Here is a 21,737-nt window from a genome sequence, read left to right on the forward strand (position 1 = left end):
AGGCCCCATGTCCCTTTTCCCACCCCCCTGAGTCAGCCAAACATCCAGATCAGAGCCACATTGTTTTCTCTGCGTGGTTCTGTGTTTGACCCTGTAGACTATGTCCCCCTTCTCCGCTCCTCCCACTTGCACTGTCCTCCTTTCCCCTCTCCACCTGCCATCCTGTCTTGTAGCAGGATGCATAAAGTAAAAGAGACCTGATTTTCCACAGGGAGGGTGCTCGACACTTTCTGAACATCAGACCACTCAAGTTGGAGACACCCAAAACCTTGAAGCTCCAAGCATGACCAGCCACTTTGGCAAACTTAGATCCCCAGCCCTTGGCCCTTTGCACAAGAGTCCTGTGCCATAAACCTCCAAGGAACAATCCTTCCAGAACTGGGACCTCCCCTAGGTGCAGAGTATGACGGGCTTCCCCCCTTAGGATGCCACCAGAAGGGCTGAGATACCACTGAGCCTGCCTGTTATGCCAACCTGGGCACCCTTTTTACCTGTCTTGCTGAGCCAAGCTATTAAGCTTCCTCCAGGACACACGCAGGCAGGGCCACACCAAACTACAAAATGAAACAGACACTGAGATCAGTTCAGGGAAGGCTCAACTTAAAGGACTTACCCCAGCAATCAGGTGTCCACCTCCCTTGGAGTGCAGACGCAAACGTATATTATGAAATCTGCCTTCTCCCTCAATGAGGAGGAAGGTATGCACAGCCTCTTTCTCTCCCCCACCCACACTTTTAATATGAAACTTACACCCAGGGTTATATTATAAACAAGAAATAATTTTATTAACTACAAAAGGTGAATTCTAAGTGAGTATAAGAGATAGCAGACAGAAGAAAGCAGATTACTGAGCAAATAAAACAAAGTCCACAAGCTAAGCTCAATATACTTAAGAAACACGTTACAACATGTAATTGCTTATCCTAAATGTTATTTTAGGCTGGTTGCAACGTTTCTGTGGTTCAGAGTTTCAGTTATTTTTCTTTTCAGACTGGACCCCTGTGTCAGTCTGGACACACACCCCCCTCCCCCGCCTTTCCTCCAGGTGGCTTTAGCAGTCTCTCTTCTTGGGCAGACAGGCAGTTTAGAGGAGGAGGCACGTTTTCCTTCCTTCCCACCCTTAAATAAGATTTACATAAGGCAGGAATCCTTTGTTTCCCAAACTTGACCCCCCCCCCTTTCCTTCCAGTGGAAAGTTACAAGCAGTCCCAGGTAATGTTTAGTATCAGATGACAAGACCACCTGGCTAGTGGTGTCACAGTTACTTCCCTGGACGCCTCCCAGAAGGGAGAGAGATCAGTATCTTCATGGTTTTACTGTTCCTTCCTCTGGCTTGTCAAATTTGATGACCTGTCATCTGGTGGGTGTCTTCCCAATACACACCTAGTTGTAATGGTTACATAGTCCATATTCCTTACTTTAGATACAGAAATGATACATGCATATAAATTGGATAATCACATTCAGTAAATTATAACCTTCCAATGATATCTTACAAGACCCATCATGCATAAAGTACATATCAGTTATTTCATACCCATATCATAAGAATATTTCCATAAGGAATATGGAGTGCAATGTCACAAACAGTTCTAGAAGGTCCTGTTTCCATTCCCTTCACCGTTAGGGTAGAGAATCTTCTCAGTTTCTGCAATGCCTACAAGAGGAGGTTTGCGCTCTGGGCTTTATTTTTAAAAATATGGAGTAACCAAGAACTCTGTAGATTCTTGAACTAGCCACATATCTAGAACCCATGGGATCCTACTGGGTTTTCAAACAGAGAGGAACTTGGAAACCATGAGCTCGTAGACCACAATGGTACTGATCACATTTAAAAACACTGACAAACCTGGAATCCAAGAGTTTCCAGAATCAGGCATATACTAAAGTCATGGGATCCTATTGGGTTTTCAAATCTACAAGAGGTTAGAAACAATGAGATTCTAAACCACACAGGATCTGAATGAGTTTTTAGGCACTGACAGACCTAGAACCCAATAGGCTCCAGAACCAAAGTATAGCGAGAACTCATGGGAACCTATTGGGTTTTAAAACATATAGAGGGTGAAAACAATGAGGTTCTAGCGCACATCATATCTGATACTGTTTCAAAACATTGATGGGCCTAGAACCCAATAGATTCTAAAACCATCTGTATAGCTAGAACTCATGGGCACCTTTTTGGTTTTAACATAAAGGGGGTTGGAAACCATGAGGTTCTATATCACATAATATTCAATGACATTCCAAAACATTGGCAGACCTAGAATTCAAGAGATTCACAAACCACCCAAGATTCCCAGAACCCATGAGATCCTATTGAATATTGAAACATTGAGAGATAGTGTATGTCACTTTTGCAAGATTAGCTGCACTTCTGTCCTGAGAGTGCAATTGGATAACCCGCCAGGTGGTAGGCCTTGTGCTTTTAACCTTTCCCAGGTGGACTCTGGCAGTTCTCCCACACTTAGTCTGAACCCTGGCTTACAGCACCCTGTGGATCAAGCAGCTTACACTACAGGTCTGACTTCCGGAGTCTGAACAATGAGAAGCCAACTTCAACCAAAGTCTTGTTTCCCTCTGAACATGAGCAATGAAGCATTTAGAGAAACAAGGTTTTAAAAGAACAGACATGCTCATGTCTAACTTTCCTACAGCCCTCCACCCTGGCTGGTGGCCTACACAGACCTGGCTTCCTCAGACACCACCGTGGGCCCTAGGAGAAAACTGGTGGAGCACCTCAACAACGTCTGCCTCTCCTCTGGATAGATTCAGAGATAAAAGGCCAGAAGGAGCATGGTGGTCCCCTACTCTGACCTCATGCAGAACATCCATGAAATAGTCCCTGGTTGAACTAGAGCAGATCTCTTAGAAAAACACCAGTCCTGCCTTAAAAATTGCCGGTGATGGAGAATCCACCAGGGATGGTCCTTTCAAGTATTTATTGTCCATTGGATCTGCTGGCCCCCAGCCTTGGCCAAAATTTTGTAACTTGGCTGGAGCTGGCAGGTGGGATCCTCATAATTACTTGGACGTTGCCTCTTCACCACCCTGAAGTGTTCATGGGCAGGTGGTTTCTCTGGAGCTGCTCTTTGTTCTGCCAGCTTGTTTTCCTTACTGGCTGCTCTTAAACTAAGCCAGAGGCTCCACAAACTCAATATCCCAGTGATCGGGTCACGGGGTGGTTGTAAAGTATTTCAGAGCCGCCACAAAAACCTTGAATCTATGTAGTTCAAGTAACACCCAGGAATGATTATTACTTATTATATTTTATTTCAGGTAGTTTTGGGATCCCCAGTCCTGGCTCAGTGCCCTGCTGTGCTCAGCACTGTATAAACACAGAGCAAAAAGAGAGTCCCTGCACAAGAGAGCTCACTGTCTAGGGAGGCAGGATAGATAGAGACCAGGACTGAGTCTCAGGAGGCCTTGGCACTATTCCTGGCTCTGCCACTGGCCATCTGGGTGACCTTGGTCAAGTCACTTCCACACTCAGTGCCTCAGTTTCCCCATTTGTAATAACTGCTACTGACCTCCTTGGTAAAATACTTTGAGATCTACTGAGGACAAGCACCAGAGAAGAGCTAGATAATGCTATTATAATAGACAGATTCTTCTATAATATACTACGACAAATGGATTTTAAACCATTTGGAAATCTAGATCCCCCATGAGATTTTTGCATCAAGCAAAGAATCTGGAACCTGTTGGATTCTATATGGTTTAAAAACACTCTAGAATCCAATGGGGGTAATAGCAATAGTCATGAATCTGGAACTCATGGACCCTATTAGGTTTGAACATATCAAGAGGCTTAAAATGAAGATTCCAGAGCCAGCCAGTGATGCAGAACCCATGAGAATCAGTTAGGTTAGAAGACATTGAGATATCTAAAACAAATGAGATTCTGGAGTCAGCTATTGATCCTGAACCCTTTAACACCCATTGACTTTCATAACATTGAAAAACCAAGAACAAATTAGGTTCTAGAGCCAGATAATGATCTAGAATCTTTAAAGACATATTGACTTTGAAAAGATTGAGAGACCTAGAACACATGGGGTTCTGCACGTGAGAAGGAATCTGGAATCCTAAGGATACTGCTCGGTTTATTAACATTGAGATATCGGGAGCCAATCACGTTTTTAGTTCAATCAGGGATGAAGGAACAGGTGGGATGACAAGTTTCCAATGCTCTCTTATTCTAGGCACTTTCAGGCCATCTCCAGTTCTGATCCCTCAACTTCTGTCCCTTGTTTCCCACTGGTCTCAGGTGCTTCGCTGCCGAGATCATCAGCTAAAGCTGTCTTGAGCAAAGTGATGAGGGATATCCTGAGCACCTGCCGGAATTTCTCCCCCCACAAAGATGTAGAGGATGGGTGGGTGCAGCAAGTGTTTAAACAAGTCAAGATGGTGTAAATAAGCATGAAGGCACTTATGACCGACACTGGCACTGCATTCTTGTAGAGCAGCAGGCCATGATAGAGGTGGTAGGGCACCCAGCAGACAAAGAATGACACCACTGCAGTCACCATGACTTTGAAACGCTTCCCGCTCCAATCCCCTCTTCTTCATCTCCAGCCCCATCCAGCACTGGCATCCCACACTGGTGCAGACTGGCAGCAGGAAGCCCAGCAGGAAGTGCACCCCAAACAGGACCGGATGGAGACGTGTCTTCCAGCCCTGTGTCTCGGCTCTGTCCCACTCTTCAGAGAAGGTGTAACTGTTGGTGCAGGTGACCCTGCCTCCTCCATCTCCAGGAGACCCCAGAAACCCAGTAAGGGAGCACTGAGGGCGAAGGAGATCAGCTACACACCTGCAACCAGCTTCCGGACCGGAGCCACAGTGCGGTGATGCCAGAACCAGACGGGGCGGCAGGGGAGAGTGCAGTGGTCCAGGCTGGTGAGGATGAGAAGGAAGATGGCAGAGAACATGCCCAGGGAGAGGCAGGCATTGAGGAGCTCACACATGGCCGTGCCGAAGACCCAGCGGAAACCCAGGCAGATGTAGATGCGAACAGAGTTATAAAGCAGGACATGAGCAGGTAGGTGAGGACCAGATGGAAGGACAAGAGGGAGATCATCATCATCCTCATCCTCAGCCCCAGAACCCACAGCCAGCCACCCCCACTGGGAGGTTGCCACATGCAGCTGCCACTTCCCTTCCCTTCCCGAACAGCTGGGGGTTGCTCCCACTGGCTGCTAGGCTGGTGGGCAAGGTGGAGGGGCAGTGAGGAGTTGGGCTGGCTGGAAAGGCAGAGGGGCCTTTTGGACGGGGCTGGCTGGAAAGGCGGAGGGGCCTTTTGGACGGGGCTGGCTGGAAAGGCGGAGGTGCCATGAGCCCTAAGGAGGTGTGGGAAGAACACAAAGGGGATTGTAGAAGAGGGAGGGAGAGACAGAAGTATGGAGCCCTAGCACTGACAATCCCTGCATTTCATTATCCTCTCTGCACAAACCAGCAAGTCCCCGAGCCCGATACAGAAAGAACCAGGAGTCCTGGCTCCCAACACACATACCCCCTGATCTATGTCACTGGACCCTATCCCCTCCTGAAGTCATGGATATAACCCCGGAGTCCTGGCTTCCACCCCACTCTCCCCGTTCCAACTCAGTAGACCCCACTCTCCAAACAGAACTGGGGTTACAACCCAGGAGTCCTGGCTCCCAGGACACTGCTCTAACCACTAGATCCCACTCCTCTCAGATTTCAACCTTGGTCTAGTGTACCGTGCCACTGGGGGCTGTTCTCCCAGTAGCGTTGGGTTCCCATCAGAGATCTCAAGGTCCCGGCTCTGAGGATGGGGCCTGTGTAATCAACACTCTGGGGAGGGCGGGTGTGACTGAGATTTTATCTAGAACAGGAAGGGGCAGCATTTCACATGGGTTGTCTCACGCAGGGATGTACCCACAACATATAGATAACACAGGACCCCTAACGGCTATTGATCTGCTCTAACCACTAGACCCCACCCCCTTCCCAGAGCTGAGGACAGAACCCAGGAGCCCTGGCTCCCAGTGCCCCCTCCCCCTGCTCTAACCCACAAGACCCCCCACTCCTTGGCTGGGAGTTGCATTATTTGTGACTCAGCCTTTGTTGTGAGCTCATGGGGCTCGTTTATCTCTGGGTGCAGCCCCTGTCAGGAAAGAACTTGTGCAAAATACAGGCCCTTCCTCTTCATGGGGCCATGCCTCAATAGATGAGCTCCTGGCCAAGCATCTAGTGCATTAGAGTGAGGGGGCTGTGAGGCAGGACTCCTGGGTTCTATGCCAGGCTCTGGGAGGAAGTGGGAGCCAGTTTTAAAGCAATTGTTATTACTTAGGTGGTTTCTCTGCTAAGACAGTGTCCAATGATCATTTCCGTTCATGGTTTGCAGTGTGTGGATCTCAGAGAGCAGATGGGGGTGGAGCATGTAGAGGACACAGAGTTAAGGGGAGGGAACTTAACACACAGGGGCGGGCTCTTGCATGCTGAGTACAGACTCACGGACACTTTGCTGGGAAAACACACGCCATCCAAAACTCTTTCTGCGCTGGGATCTGACCTGCCCAGGTGAGTCAAGATGATGGGCAGAGGCCCCTCGTTGGGTCTGAAGGGGAATTTCCTTTCTAAGGCTACCTAGAAGCCACAGACATTTGCCATTTTCAAGGCAAACCAGTGGGACTCCCTGTCACTGGGTATCAGTGGGGTTAGCCCGTGAAACTCCCTGCAACTGGGTAGTCCTGGGTTAAGCTGGAGAACCCAATAGATAGAAGTAGGAGGTGAGATCTGTGGCATGGGTTAATTTTTCTGACCCCCCTCCCTGCATCTCATTCCCAGAGCCAAGAATAGCTCCCACCCCCTTCCTCTAACCATTAGGCCATTCTGCAGAGAAGAAAGAACTCCAATCTAACAAGGCAATGGGGGGCACAGTGCCAGGCAGAGGTAAGAATCCAGAGGTCCTAGATCCAGTCAGGAATCTAGAACCAATAGACTTTCCGTTTAAACACATTGAGAGGCTTACAAGAAATGAGATCCCAAAGCCAGCTAGTGATGCAGAATCCAAGAGAATCAATTAGGATAGAACATATTGTTCAGGGCTGGCAACAAGGCTGTGGGGCAGAGAAGTAGGTCGGTGGATTGAGGCTTCCTGTGTTACAATGAGAGCGAGAAGGACCCTGCACGCTCTCTCGAGTCAGGGTATGGCAGCAATTCCTGTGACAGGCAGATCAGCACAGAAGACAGGTTGGGGTTGGGGTGGCTTTTTCCAGCTTCTAGCATTGAGTTCCACCATCACCAGCACCTGAATCCTGGGAGTCAAGAGGCTGATTCCCCACATACCTGAGCCGGCCTGTCCCTGCACTGCAGACAGATTGGACCTGGCGTCTGCTAGGGGGAAACGCCCTGTGTCCCATTCCCGCCCTTCTGAGCCAACCCATCATCCAGATCACTGTGACGTGGTATTCTCAGCATAGCTCTGTATTTGACCTACCAGACTGTCCCCTTCCCCGCTGCTCCCATGTCTCCCATGCCATATCCTCCTCTGCTGCCCATAGTTCTACCTTGTAGCAGAGAGTTCCACTGCCTATAGCCCAGTTCCTGAGAATATCCAGCCTGAATATTGTGGAGGACAAGAGGGTGCCTAGTTAGGTCCTGTCTAATAGTGCGTTCCTAACCCCCTCTGTTATTTCTTCATTCCTCCTCTTCCACTTTCTCCTTTCCCCTCCTCTGTTGTCCCTTCCAACCCCTCTTCTGTCTCTCCCCAGGGCAGCATGGACCAAGGCAATACGAATATCCCACCAACCACTGGGGCGAATTCCAGCCAGATCCCTGTAGCTGTGAGTGCTGCTCACCTGGCCTCTGCAGTGTTGCTCTTCCCCACCTTCCTGGTGGGTGTGGTGGGGAATGGGCTGTACCTGTGGGTGCTGGGACTGAAGATGAGGAGGACAGTGACCACCCTCTGGTTCCTCCACCTGGTCTCCAGTTCCCTCCTCTTCACCCTGCTGATCCCCTTCTTCATCGTCTCCCTCCTCATGGATTTCCACTGGGTCTTCGGCATGGCCATGTGCAAGCTTCTCAACACCTGCATCTCCGTGGGCATGTTCACCTCTGTCTTCCTTCTCACCCTCATCAGCCTGGACCGCTACACCCTCACTCACCATCCCATCTGGTCCCGGCATAACCGCACCCTCCCCCGTGCTGGGAAGCTGGTCATAGGGGTGTGGCTGGCCTCCTTCGGTCTCAGCACTCCCTATCTGGCTTTCCGGGAGACCCGGGTATTAGAGGGGGGCAGAATCATCTGCATCAACAATTATGCTCTCTCCGGAGACTGGAATGGAGTCGAGACACAGGAACTGGGCAGACAGGTCCACCTGGCTGTCTTCATTGTCCGGTTCCTGCTGAGCTTTCTGCTTCCTTTCTGCACCATCGCGGTATGTTATTTCCACGTGGGGCTGAAGATGAAGGAGAAGAAGCTGGTGTGGGCTGGGAAGCCTTTCAAAGTCATGGTGGCTGCGATAGTTTCCTTCTTCCTCGGCTGGTTGCCCTACCACCTCTACCACGGCTTAAAGCTCTCCAATAAGGAGGTGCCAGAGTCAGTGATGGGTGCCTTCTTGGTCATTTACACCTTCACGTCCTGCTTCAATGCCTGCTTCACCCCCATCCTCTACCTCTTTGTGGGGGAGAAGTTCTGGCAGGTCTTCAGAACGTCTCTTCTCACTCTGGTGAAAGCGGCTTTTGCCGACGACCTCGGCAGCAGTGCCTCCGAGTCTAGTGGAAGGCATGGGTCAGAAGTCGAGAACACAAAACAGTTGATGGCCTGAAGGTGCACAGACTTAGGGAGAGTTGAAATCTTGCCATCCCATTTGTTCTAGATTCCTGATGGTTCTAAATCCAAATGGGTTTCAGGTATCTTACTATTCATAAACCCTGTAGTGTCCCTGGATTGTAGATTCCCTGCTCTCTCTAGAATTCAATGCGTTCTAGGTGACTCAATTTTTTCAAACTCAGTGGGTCATCAATGGCAGCAGATTAGTAGCAAGCTCCAGAGTCTTGTTCGTTTTAGATCTCTCAATGTGTTCTAACCCAATTGACTCTCTTGGATTCTGCATCATTAGCTGGCTCTGGAATCTCATTTATTGTAAGTCTCTCAATGTGTTCAAACTCAAAGTCTATTGGTTCTAGATTCCTATTTGGATCTAGGACATCACTGGATTCTAGAGTGTTTTCAAACCACATAGAATCCAACAGGTTCCAGACTGATTGCTGAAAGTTTCATTGTGGTTCTAGATTTCCAAATGGTTTTAAATCCATTAGGGGTAGAAGAGTCTGCATTATAATAGCGATATCTAGCTATTCTCTAGTGCTTATCAGTAGATCTTAAAGAACTTTACAAGGAGGTTAGTAGCAGTCTTCCAGTTTTTACAAATGGGGAAACTGGGACACAGACTGGGGAAGTGACTAGGCCAAGGTCACCCAGTAGAACCTTCGGTCCGTCCAGTGGCAGAACCAGGAACAAACCCATGTCAGCTGTGTCCCAGCCCAGGTCTCTATCCATGGATCCCCTTAGATTGTGAGCTCTCTGGGACAGGGACTGTCTTTTCGCTCTGTGTTTGTATAGGGCCTAGTACAGTGGGGTTCTCAGTCAGGATTCGGGCTCACAGCGCTACCGAAATAAAAAATAATAATAAATAAACCTTCATGGGTGTTCCTTGAACTACATAGATTCTGTAAGTTTTGTGGGGCGGCTCTGTCGTAATTTACAAACACCACATGACCCACTCACTGGGATATGTCGTGTGGGGAGGCTCTGAGTTATTTTAAGAGCAACTGGTAAGTAAAACAAGCCGGCAGGACAAGGAGTGGCAGAGAAACCACCTGCCCATGAACATTCAGGGTGGTGAAGAGATATTTCGAAGAGGTCTGCTCTAGTTCAACCAGGGACTAATTCAGTGACGTTCTTGCAGCAGGTCAGACTAGGGGACCACCATGCTACTTCTGGCCTTGGAATCTCTGATTCTATCCAGAGGTCAGGCAGATGTTGTTGGGGAGCTGAATGAATTGTCACCTGGACCCATTGGGGTATCTGAGGAAGCCAGGCCTATGTGGGCTACCAACCCCGGGTGGAGGCTGTAGGTAAGTTAGACATGTGCTTAACTCCTCTATTTCAACAATTTTTTTCCCATTCCATCTGTTCAGATGAAAGAAGACTGCCAACCATGACAGATAACACATCTTGCTGATTCAAAATTCAATAGGATCTCATGGATTATAGGAATCCTGGGCCAGTTCTTAATACCTTGTGTCATAACTATAAAGGGAAGGGTAATAGCTCTCCTGTGTACGGTATTATAAAATCCCTCCTGGCCGGAGACTCCAAAATCCTTTTACCTGTAAAGGGTTAAGAAGCTCGGGTAACCTGGCTGACACCTGACCCAAAGGACCAATAAGGGGACAAGATACTTTCAAATCTTGGGGTGGGGGGGAGTCTTTTGTTTGTGCTCTTTGTTTGGGAAGTCGTTTGCTCTTGGGACTGAGAGGGACCAGACATCAATCCAGGTTCTCCAAATCTTTCTGAACAAGTCTCTCATATTTCAGACTTGTAAGTAAACAGCCAGGCAAGGCGTGTTAGTTTTTATCTTTGTTTTCTCAACTTGTAAATGTACCTTTTACTAGAGTGTTTATCTCTGTTTGCTGTACTTTAAACCTAAGACAGAGGGGGGTCCTCTGAGCTCTTTAAGTTTGATTACCCTGTAAAGTTATTTTCCATCCTGATTTTACAGAGATGATTTTTACCTTTTTCTTTAATTAAAAGCCTTCTTTTTAAGAACCTGATGGATCTTAAAACAAGGAAAAAATCAAAGGGGTTTGCATCTGTATTCACCAGGGAATTGGTGAAGAGTTTCTCAGGGTTTCCCAGGGAAGGGAATAAGCTTTGGGAATGGTGGCAGCGGACCAGATCTAAGCTGGTAGTTAAGCTTAGAAGTTTTCATGCAGGCCCCCACATTTGTACCCTAAAGTTCAGAGTGGGGAAGCAGCCTTGACACCTTGGGTCTCTGGTCTGTCAGTGTTTTGAATTTGAACTGGTCTGATGTGGGCTAAATTTAGAGCATCATGTTTTCCAAGCCACTGTATGTTTCAAAAGCCAATAGAGTCCTATGTATTCTAGATATATAGCTGATTCTTGAACAGCTTGGGTTCTAGGTCTGCCAAAATATAAAAATCCAAACAGATCCTATGTGGTCTAGGACATCCTAGTTTCCAACCTCATATATGACATCGTAGACCACATAGGACCAGTTTGGGTTTAGAAAAACTTTGGCAGACCTAGAACCCAAGAGGTTCAAGAACCACTCAAATGTCTAGACCTCATGGTGTTCTAATGGGTTTGTGTGTGTATTTTACACATACACACACACACACACACAATAGTACCGCATGAGTAACGCTAAGATTATGTCACGGAGGTGGCGGAAGTCACAAAACCTGTAACTCAGCGACCTCCATGGCATTGGGAGCCTTGCAGCTCACCTGCCACTGACGGAAGCCGGGGACTTTGCAGCAGCCCAGCTTCCACTGGTGGCAGGTGGTTTCCAAGTCACTTCAGGACTCCAACCCCCACTACCCCAATTATTCAGAGCGAACAGCGACCCGAAGAATTGGTTATTGGCACAGGACTTACATGCCATTTGTGGTCCCAATTCAGCTCTGTCGTGGCTGAAGACACCAGGTCAAAGCTGATAATAGGGACGAGAACTCAAACATCTCCATGTTTAGATCAAAAGAGCTGTGGCTGTGTCTCTAAGCTCCCACGTGTCAGCTGAGCATAGGTGTTACTCACCCTCGATTTCCGGTGGAAGCCGTACCTGGCAGAGGTGTGAACTGCTATTAAACACAGGTGTGAACAGCTTGAGGCACGGATTCACTTTTGCAGTACGGCCACACCGGTCCTCTGTCCCGTGGCGTACCAACCAGGCTCGATGTTTCCCAAAGTTCGACCTCTTTGCTTTTTCCCCTCGCTCTGCACCGAGAATATTATAACCATCTGAACATGTTCAAACAGCACGTGTGGGGAGGGCCAGTATCGCGGGAACCCCTGGACCAAATGACCCCAAATTTGTGTCACAAACCCCACCCCCGCCTCCATTCCTCAGTGCTGGTTTTCAAGGCAGTTTCCCCCTGCATGGGGGTGTCAGTGCAGTGTGTGAATATTAACAGCAACTCACCTTCAGGGGGCTGCATCTCCTGACATCCCTGATCAAACGACCGCCCTTGGCTCCCGCAGACTCCAGCAGAGCCCCTGCGGCTTGGTGCCACTTTCCAAGTCGATGCGAGTCTGCAACTGGTTTTTAGAGCGGTGTGAAAAAATTAAGAGCGGCTCCTTTTCATGCGGCTCTAACTGAGGGCCCCGGATCACAACTCTTTAAACCTGCCCCTCTCACTCTGCCCTGGGCCTTGCTCAGAGATGGCCAATTTCAAGCCAAGCCGAGTGGGCGTGTGGATTTCAGAGAACTTTGACTCGTTGGTTCTGACAGGAAAAAGTTTCTCCGCAGCACAGCTGCAGGGGCGCCCTTAGCAGATCTGCTGTAGGCAGGACTCGGGCTCCCAGTTCTGAGCTCAGCGTCTGCAGCACCTGGTTGCAAGCAGCCCCCTCAATCCAACAGCCCTTGCCTCTCTGCACACTCACGTCCAACCCCGGGGCATCAGCCTGGCCGCACTCATGCCAGCCACTGTGACCGTGTCTCTGGGGCAAGGGCCTCTTTGAGAGCTCCGTCGACGCTCTAGCCCCTTTACACATGCGACTGCCTGCGAGGGGTGATGGGTGGAGTTGATATTTGGACACAGAGTACCGCTGGACCCCAGATTTCTGTGTGTCCCTGACCCTCCACACCTGACCGGTCTAAGGAGCCTGGCTGGGCAGTAGTGGATAATCCATTGGACTGATGGGGTCTGTGCCCAGGGGCTCTGGCCAATTGGGGGCCCCCGGAAAAATGGATGCCCTGCCCCAGCAGAAATCCCAGAGCCCTGGCAGAAGCACTGGGTGGGCGTGTCCAGGGAAACCCCCGCACGCCGAGACCACTCCCTGGCAGAAATGTTGGGTGGAGGTGGGGGAAACCCCAGTGCCCAGACCCCCGCTGCAGCCTTGGGACTGGAGGGCTCTTGCTCCCTGCTGAGGCCTCAGGGTTAGTGGTGAGAGCAGTGGAGGGGTGACTCAGGACATCTGGGTTCTAGCCCAGGTTGTGGGAGGGCAGTGGAGTCTAGAGGGTTAGAAATGCTGGAGTGTTGGGAGCCAGGGGTCTGGGTTCTATCCCTGGCTCTGGCAGGGTGGTGGGGGCTAGTTTTAAAGCTGTGGTTGTTTCTTAGGTGGTTTCTTTGCTAAGACAGTGTCCAAATGGTCATTGCCATTTATGATTTGCAGCTTCTCCAGCTCACAGACCAGGTGGAGGCGGAGCGTGTAGAAGACACAGAGTTAAGGGGAGTGACCTCAACACACAGGACAACACAGACTCACGGACCCTTTGCTGCGGAAACACACACCATCTGAGTCTCTCTCTGTGCTGGGTCCGGTGCTGCCCAGGTGAGTCGAGACAATGGGCAGAGGCCCCTCCTTGGGTCTGAAGGGGAATTTCTTTACTAAACCTATCTAGGAGCCACAGACATTTACTATTACCAAGGCAAACCAGTGGGACTCCCTGTCACTGGGTATTAGTGGGATTAGCCTGTGGGACTACCTGCCACTGGGTATTAATGGGGTAAACATGGGGACTCAAAAGACAGAGTTAATTGGTTGGTTCTGTGACCTGGGTGAATTTTTCTCTCTTGTTTCATGTTCATCAGATGAGGTGTTTTCTATTTACGAATCTCTAAACCACAGGACTGCACGTCCCTCCCACAGCCCAAGAGTTCTGACCTCCCACCCCTGCTAAATTGCTCCCCAATCCCAGAACTGGGGATAAAACCCAGGGGGCCTGGCTCCCATACCCCGTTACCTAACCGTTAGGCCATTCTGCAGAGTACAGAGGTCACCAGTCTAACAAGTCTGGGGGGGCGCATTCTGTGACAGAGGCAATAGCCCAGAGGTCCCTGGTGCAGAGCTGCAGCACGGCTGTGGGGTAGATAAGCAGCTTGGTGGATTGAGGCTTCCTGTGATACAATGAAGTGATAAAAACCCTGCAAACTCTCTCGAGTCAGGGTGTAGCAGCAATTCCTGTGACAGGCAGATAAGCACAAGGTGGGTGGGGGTGGAGTGGCTTTTTCTACCTTGTAGCTGTGAGTTCCACAGGCATCGGCTCCAGCATGCTAGGAGCCAACAGCACCGATCCCCACCTCCCTTAGCCAGGCAGTCCTAGGCCCTGAAGCCAGTTCAGAGTCAGTGCCTCCTAGTGGGGAAGGGCCCCATCTCCCATTCCCTGCCCCATTAAGCCAAACATCCCTCCTGTCCCCTTCCCCACTTGTTGCACGTCTGCTATCCCTCTTTCCCTCCCCTGCTGCCCATAGCTCTATCTTGTAGCTGTGAGTTCCTCTGGCCATGGCCCGTTGCTGAGAATACCCAGCCTGGACATTCTGGAGGACCAGAGGGTGCCCAGAGAGGTCCACTCCCATAGTGCATTCCTAACCCCCTCTGTTAATTTGCCCTTCCTCCTCTTCCAGTCTCCCTTCTCCCCTCCTCTGTTGTCCCTCCAACCCCTCTTCTGCCCGCTCTCCGTGTGCTCCTGTAAGCTGCGTAAGGGACGTTTTCTGATCTTTTAATCTTTCTCTTGGCTCTTCTCTGACCCCTCCCTGATTGATCACCATCCCCCTGGGACTGTGGGCACCGGAACGGGACATAGGATGCTAGCAGGTGTCTAGCAGGTCTAGTGGTCTAGATCCTAGCAGGGGGGTCGGGGGTCAGGACTCCTGGGTTCTTTCCCTGGCTCTGGGAGGGGAGTGGGTTCTAGTGGTTAGAACATGGGGGAGGGGCCAGTAGCCTGATCTCATGGGTTCTATTCTGTTTATAAGGTGGATTGTCTTTGGCTGGGTGGTGAAGGAGATACTGTTCTTCCACTGCTGAGGCATGAGGGTCCCAGTATCTCTGTCTGCCCCCCTTTCTCCAACCTCTTTTGGTCCCTCCCTCCTATGCCAAGGATCTCCCCTGCCCTGACACTGCTATCGACCCCCGCACCACCAGAGGATCCATCTCTGGCCACCCCCAGGTGGGTGGGAGGGGAAATCAGTTCACAGCTGCAAGTTTTCTTCTTTGCCATTATCCTGCCATGGGGGGATGGACCTGCGGGTACTGGAGCTGAAAATGAGGAGCACAGTGACCAGCCAGTGGTTCCTCTACCTGGTTCTCAGCCCCCTGTTCTCCTCCTATTGTATACCGGTGTTTGCTGCGGTTCCGCTGGATCCAGCGTCCCCTAGAGGGGAAAGGCCCCTTGTCTCTTTCCCCACCTCCCTGAGTCAGCCAAGCAGCCAGATCAGAGCCACATCGTTTTCTCTGTGTGGTTCTGTGTTTGACCCTGTAGACTATTTCCCCCTTCTCCACTCCTCCCACTTGCGCTGTCCTCCTTTCCCCTCTGCATCTGCCATCCTGTCTTGTAGCAGTGAGTTCCAGCAGTGAGGAAGGGTGCTGCAGAGTGACCGCTGGCCACAAGGGGGCACTCGAGTAGCAGGCACCGTGTTACAGAGACCCACGGGTAAATGCCACTCATGTACAGTGGTGGGGGGTTCCCTTGGTTAATGCCACTTGTGTCCAGTGGCAGGGGGTCCCGTGGGTTAGCCACACTGAGGAATAGATCTTGCGATTGGTCATCTGCTTCAATGAGGAAAAACATCTATTTGCCCTGGGACTTTTCCTTTCCGGAGTTGCACACTGGCAAAGTGATTGCATTTGCCACACCTTGGGCATTTGTGCCCACATGCAGGATGGTTCCATTTGGCTACGACGGCTTTTATAACAACCCTTCCTTGCCTCTGGCTTCTCTTGTTTTCACGGCTCTTGATGGCAGCCTTTTTTTAGCAGCAGGACGCCCTGCAGCCCGTGACCGCAGATCTGGGTGCTTATGAAAGGCGGATTTACACAGCAACCTACGTACGTGGTTTTCTGGCTCACCCGGCCTCTTTGATTGTCTTGCTGTGGTTTCAGCTGCCTGCTGTATGGCCCGCAGCACATTCAAGGAGTTCAATTTGTCTCCGTCACTGCCCTAGCTCACGCCGAGTCTACACCATGCCACACACAGTCCTCAATGCAGGAGTCCCACACGTCTCCACATTCACAAGGTCACGCTGCCAGTTGTAGACCGATTTAGAACTGATTTATACTTTCCCCGTCTGGCTGACTTCCAGTGCAAAATTCCTGCCTCTCGGGATGCTTCTCCACCCTGCACAGCGCCACCACTTATTCCTTAAGACTTGTGTATGTTTCTTTGCCACATTATCAAATGGAAACCTGTTCAATTTCCTCTCCCGCCTGCCACCTGGGGAAACCAAGCTGTTTGCAGCCCTTCGTCTCTTTGTCTGCACACTGGCCCCGCTCAAATCATGGCTTCCCCTTTCTCCGGTTCTCTCCATAGTGCCATCCCCAAATGTTCAAAAATCCTGAGTCGGGCTCCCCAAAAATCACGAGATCACGTAAACATACTCGATAGGGGGGTTATTTATTTGCCTTCCAAATGTGCCCCCAGTGCCCCCTAAAGGCTCAAAAAGTGGAAGTTTTCTCCACCGCCATGAGGGTTAGAAACTTCCTTTTTTTTTTTAAAGAGGGAAGGCTGAAATCGTCACAGATCCATTGATGCCAGGAGCTGGGGCTTTAAGGAAAACAATACGGATCATGTGACCCATGACAGAACCATGAGAGTTGGTAACACCGTTTTGTCGAACGCTGACCTTGCAGGAGATGCTAGTTGGCCCGTTCTTGTTTGTTCTCCTCTTTTCTTACTTTTTGTTTCGTTCTGACACCACAGCAACAACTGTTGCCAACAAGCTATTATAAGAAAAGCCGCAGTTCCCTCCAGCCCGCATCTGCGTGGTCAGGTCACACTTTGTTCTAGTTGGATCTTGTTTGCACACACGCACCTGCTCCCCAGTTGCTATATTGGATCCGGACAACGCCAACCACAAATGGAAGCCACAGCTCAGACTCTGTCTTAGCAGGAAAACCCACAGCAGAAAGTTCAGCTGCTTAAAAAACAGGCTGAGGTTGCAGCTTAGCAGAGCCTGGGTCCTTGAACTGGAGGGGAGGGACGCAGAATTATGCAGGGCCCCAGCTGTATCCCCTCGGCAAGTGCGACCATCCTCAAACCCCGGAAATGCCCCAGACCTGTGAGTTTTTGAGTCCTGCCCTGGGCAGGTTTTGCTCTGCAAACTCCTCCTCTCCCTCGCTCCTGAGGACAAAGGTTTGCTCGAAGAGCTGATGTTTCAAAGGCCTCTCGAATCCATGGGTGCAGTCGGATTGTCTTGAAACGTGCATTGCCCCATCAGCAGTGGGGGGACAGCGAGCAAGGACCATCCGGCAGGGCCAGCTCCAGGCACCAGCCCACCAAGCTGGTGCTTGGGGAGGCACCTGGAGGGGGGCGGCGCGGCGCTCCGGCCCCCGGGGAGAGCGGGGCCACGGCCGGGCTCGCCGCCCTGCCCCCAGCGGCCGGGGGGAGAGCCGAGCCCCGGCCGGGGGGAGAGCCGAGCCCCGGCCGGGGGGAGAGAGGAGCCCCCGCCGGGGCTCGCCGCCCTCCTCCCAGGGCTCCGGCCACCCCCCCTCGCAAGCTGGGGGGGGCGGCCGGAGGCTTTTTTGCCTTGGGCGGCAAAAAAGCCAGAGCCGGCCCTGCCATCCGGGACCATTTGGTCAAGAGGCCCTTTACTACTGCTTCCCCCTCCCCCACCCCAAAGTGCTTCTCTGAATTTTTTGACTGCTCCAAAAACCACATGGAGGCTGGCAACCTCTTGAATGATGGGAGAGTGCCACAGGGACTATGGGGAGATTGCGCAGCTGGAAATAGGACCCAGGATTCCAGACCCCCGGCCTCTCCTGCTCTAACCAATAACTCCCACTGCCTTCCCAGGGCTGAAGATAGAACCCAGGAGTCCTGCCTCCCAGCCCTCTCTGCTCTAGCCACTAGACTCTTGGCCAGGAGCTCATCTACTGGGACATGCCTGTATGAAGAGAAAGGGCCCATGATTCCAGAAAATCCTTTCCCAAGGGAACAGAACAAGAGCACTGGGAGAAACTCTCACCAAAGGCTGAATCATCAGGACAAAACTCCTGCCCAAGATGGGGAGTGGGGTCTAGTGGTTAGAGCGGGGTCGGGGGGGGAGGCTGGGAGCCAGGACTCCTGGGTGCTCTCCCTATCTCTGGGAGGGAAGTGGGGTCTATGGGGTGAGAGCAGTAGGGGGCTGGGAGCAAGGAAAAGAGAATCGAGGGCTCCTGTGTGTTATCAACATGTTGTGGGTGCGTCCCTAGGTGAAATGCTTCCACTTCCTGTTCTAGGTGTAACACGCAGCCCTCCTCAGAGTTTCATTACAGACCCCATACTCAGCCGTGGAACCCTGAACCCCCTGAGGGGAACCCAACTTTCTGGGGAAAATGACCTCCTGACTACATGGTAAGTGAGAACACATGCCCCACGCTCCTGAGCCAGCCATTCCCTCAGGTCAAAGACACGAAGCATTCTCTGTGTAGCTGTGGGTTTCAGCCCATAGACTATTTCCCTTCCCCCACTCCTTCCTCTCCTCCTATTTTCACTATCACTCTGTTCCCCCAGCCACCTCCCATAGCTCTATCTTGTAGCAGTGAGTTCCACCGGCCATGGCCCAGTTGCTGAGAATACCCAGTCTGGATATTCTGGAGGACCAGAGGGTACCCAGAGAGGTCCGCTCCAATGGTGCCTTCCTAACCCCCTCTTATTTCTCCCTACCTCCTCTTCCCCTCCCCCTTTTCCCCTCCTCTGTCATCCCTTCCAACCACTCTTATGTCTCTCCCCAGGGCACCATGGACCAAGGCAACACGACTCTCCAACCAATCACTGGGGCAAATTCCAGACAGACCCCAGCAGCCATGAGGGCCACTCACCTGGCTGCGGCCATGCTGCTCTTCACCACTTTGCCAGAGGGTGTGGTGGGGAACAGGCTGTACCTGAGGGTGCTGGGGCTGAAGATGAGGAGGACGGTGACCACGCTCTGGTTCCTTCACCTGGCTTCCTGCTACTTCCTGTTCACCCTGCTGATCCCCTTCTTCACCGTCTACCTCCTCCTGGATTTCCACTGGGTCTTCGGCACGGCCATGTGCAAGCTCCTGAATGCCTGCATCTCTATGGACATGTTCTCCTCTGTCTTCCTTCTCGCTCTCATCAGTCTGGATCGCTACACACTCACCTGCCACCCCATCTGGTCCCAGCATCACCGCACTCTGGCCCAGGCACGGAAACTGGCCGCAGGTGTGTGGCTGGTCTCCTTTGCTCTCAGCACTCCCTACCTGGCTTTCCGGGACACCCATGTGGATGAGGGCAGGATCACCTGCATTGATAATTACACCCTCTCCAGAAACTGGAATGGAGCTGAGACGCAGGACCTGGGGAGACGGGTCCACCTGGCCATCTTCACAGTCCAGTTCCTGCTGGGCTTCCTGCTTCCCTTCTGCACCATCACGGGCTGCTACGTCTGCGTGGGGCTGGAGCTGAAGGAGAAGGGCCTGGCACAGAGTGGGAAACCCTTCAAAGTCATGGTGGCTGCGGTGGTTTCCTTCTTCCTCTGCTGGCTGCCCTACCACCTCTACTATGCCTTGATGTTCTACAGAAATGTGCCGCAGTCAGTAACAGGCAGCTTCCTGGTCATTTTCATCATCATGTTCTGCTTCAACGTCTGTTTCACCCCAGTCCTCTACCTTTTTGTAGGGGGGACGTTCCAGCAGGTGGCAAGGACGTCTCTGTTTGCTCTGGTCAAAGCAGCTTTTGATGAGGATCTCAGTAGTGATGGGTCTGGACCCGAATCTAGTAGGAGACCTGGGCCAGAAATTGACACCATGGAAATGGAGAAAAACTTGGAATCTTGTGGGTTCTAGAGACTTGGATATTCTGGACATGAGTTCCAGGTGTCTCAATGTTTTAAAACTGAATAGAGTCCCTTGGGTTCTAGATTCCTAGCTAGCCCCATAATCATGTGTGTTCACGTTTCTTGGTGTGTTTAAAAAACCCAGTAGGGTCCAGAAGGTTCCAGGTCCCTGTTTGGTTCTAGAACCCAGGAGGTGCCATGTCTACAAATGGTTTTAAACATGATAGGCTCCCATGTGTTCTAGATTCCAGGCTGGTGCTATAACCTTTGTAGTTTTTATATGTCCAAATAGTTTTGCACAGCATAATATCCCATGGGTTCCAGATCTCTCAATGTGCCAAAGCCAGGTAGGGTCCTGTGGGCTCTAGGTTTCTGAGTAGTACTAAAATCATGATTTCTGAATGATTTAAAACTCTGTGGTGTCTTGTGGGTTCCAGAATCCTGGCTGTTTCTAGAAACTTCTGTGCTCTCAAAATATTAAAACCTGATCAGATACCATTTGTTCTACAATGGCATCAGTTCTAAAGCCAGTCAATGTAGTAAAACTGATTTAATGGTGGGGTTCTAGGCTCCTGTCTGGTTGTATAACCTCATGGTTCTAGGTCTATCAATGGTTTTAAATATCCAGAACAGTGATCTAATTAAAAGAAAACCCCCTCCTGCTGCTGTATCTAAAATAGAGAAGACTCTCCATTCTGCTGACGAAGTGCATGGACCAATGATCTCTCCTTCTAGAGCTGTGTTTTTTCAGAAGTCCAAGTTCTGTGGCTTCATTGCAGGAGATTCTTATAAAAACACGAAGGGCTACAGACCTCTGCTTTCTAAAGTGGTCCTTCATTTTGGTTGCCTGTAAATTCTGGAGGTTCCTGACATGCAACTCCTTCAAAGAGCCCTGCTTTTCAGAAAGACCTGAGTCGTCGTTCTCTGAAAATCTGGCCCCTGTAAGTGGTGTCAAGATGGGCACCCCACCCCCAACCATGGAGACACTGAAAATCACTAGTTTGGGAAACTGATCTCGAAATCCAGTGGGAGCATGGAGTGAACAAGCCAGATCTTGTGTTGATATAAATCAGTATAGCTCAATTATCCTCGGTTCAGAACTCATGGATTCTATTCCCAGCTCTGTGAGGGGAGAGGGGTTTAGTGGTTGGGGGCAGAGATGGGGTGCAGGACTCCTGGGTTTCATCCCCAGCTTTGGGAGGGTCATAGGGTCTAGTGAGTTAGTGCAGGGGGGGCTGGGAGCTAGGACTCCTGGGTTCCTTCCCAGGTTTGGCAGGGTCATAGGGTCTAGTGGTTAGAGTGGGGGTGGGAGCCAGGACGCCTGGGTTCTATCTTTGGCTCTGGGAGGGAGTGGTGTATTCCGTGCTTTGACCTCTCTAGCTCATCGCTCCCAGCAACATGCTGAGGGCCAGCCTCTGCTACAACACCCCCGCCCCCCTTCCCTGTAACACTATCTTTGTGCAACACCCTGCAGCGGTGAGATGAGCCTGGAAGTCTCTTTTGCAAGCAGGTGTGTGAACACTTTCCACCTCCCGCCCCATCCTGCTGTGGGCAGAGCCATGTGCAAGGGGAGATGCTGGCCACCTGCTCGCTGGGGTCCAGAAATGGGCTGGTCCCACATCGGCCACTGGGGTCTGCCGAGGTGGGAGGATCTGGGATCTGCATGGGGCGGGGGGAAGAGGAGCTGGGATCCAGCTAAGGGACAAGCTGGGAGCTGTGAAGGGTAAAACTAGATCAGGGATCTGCCG

The 21,737-nt window shown here is 51.1% G+C and overlaps 1 protein-coding gene and 2 pseudogenes across 1 annotated transcript; 2 read left to right on the forward strand and 1 right to left on the reverse strand.

Moving 5' to 3' along the window:
- Positions 1-4,211: 4,211 nt before the first annotated feature.
- On the reverse strand, positions 4,212-5,143 carry LOC113408102 (annotated as a pseudogene).
- Positions 5,144-6,343: 1,200 nt separating this feature from the next.
- LOC112113339 (probable G-protein coupled receptor 33) lies at positions 6,344-8,795 on the forward strand. The gene is made up of 2 exons (XM_024209596.2): positions 6,344-6,546; positions 7,745-8,795. The coding sequence occupies exons 1-2, from the start codon at positions 6,344-6,346 to the stop codon at positions 8,793-8,795; spliced, it is 1,254 nt and encodes a 417-aa protein (XP_024065364.2).
- A 4,568-nt stretch (positions 8,796-13,363) lies between these two features.
- Positions 13,364-19,999, forward strand: LOC112113340 (annotated as a pseudogene).
- Positions 20,000-21,737: the final 1,738 nt, after the last annotated feature.

Source organism: Terrapene carolina, unplaced genomic scaffold (assembly GCF_002925995.2).
Source record: "Terrapene carolina triunguis isolate 2854851 unplaced genomic scaffold, T_m_triunguis-2.0 Scaffold771, whole genome shotgun sequence".
In the NCBI taxonomy this organism is placed as follows: Eukaryota; Metazoa; Chordata; order Testudines; family Emydidae; genus Terrapene; species Terrapene triunguis.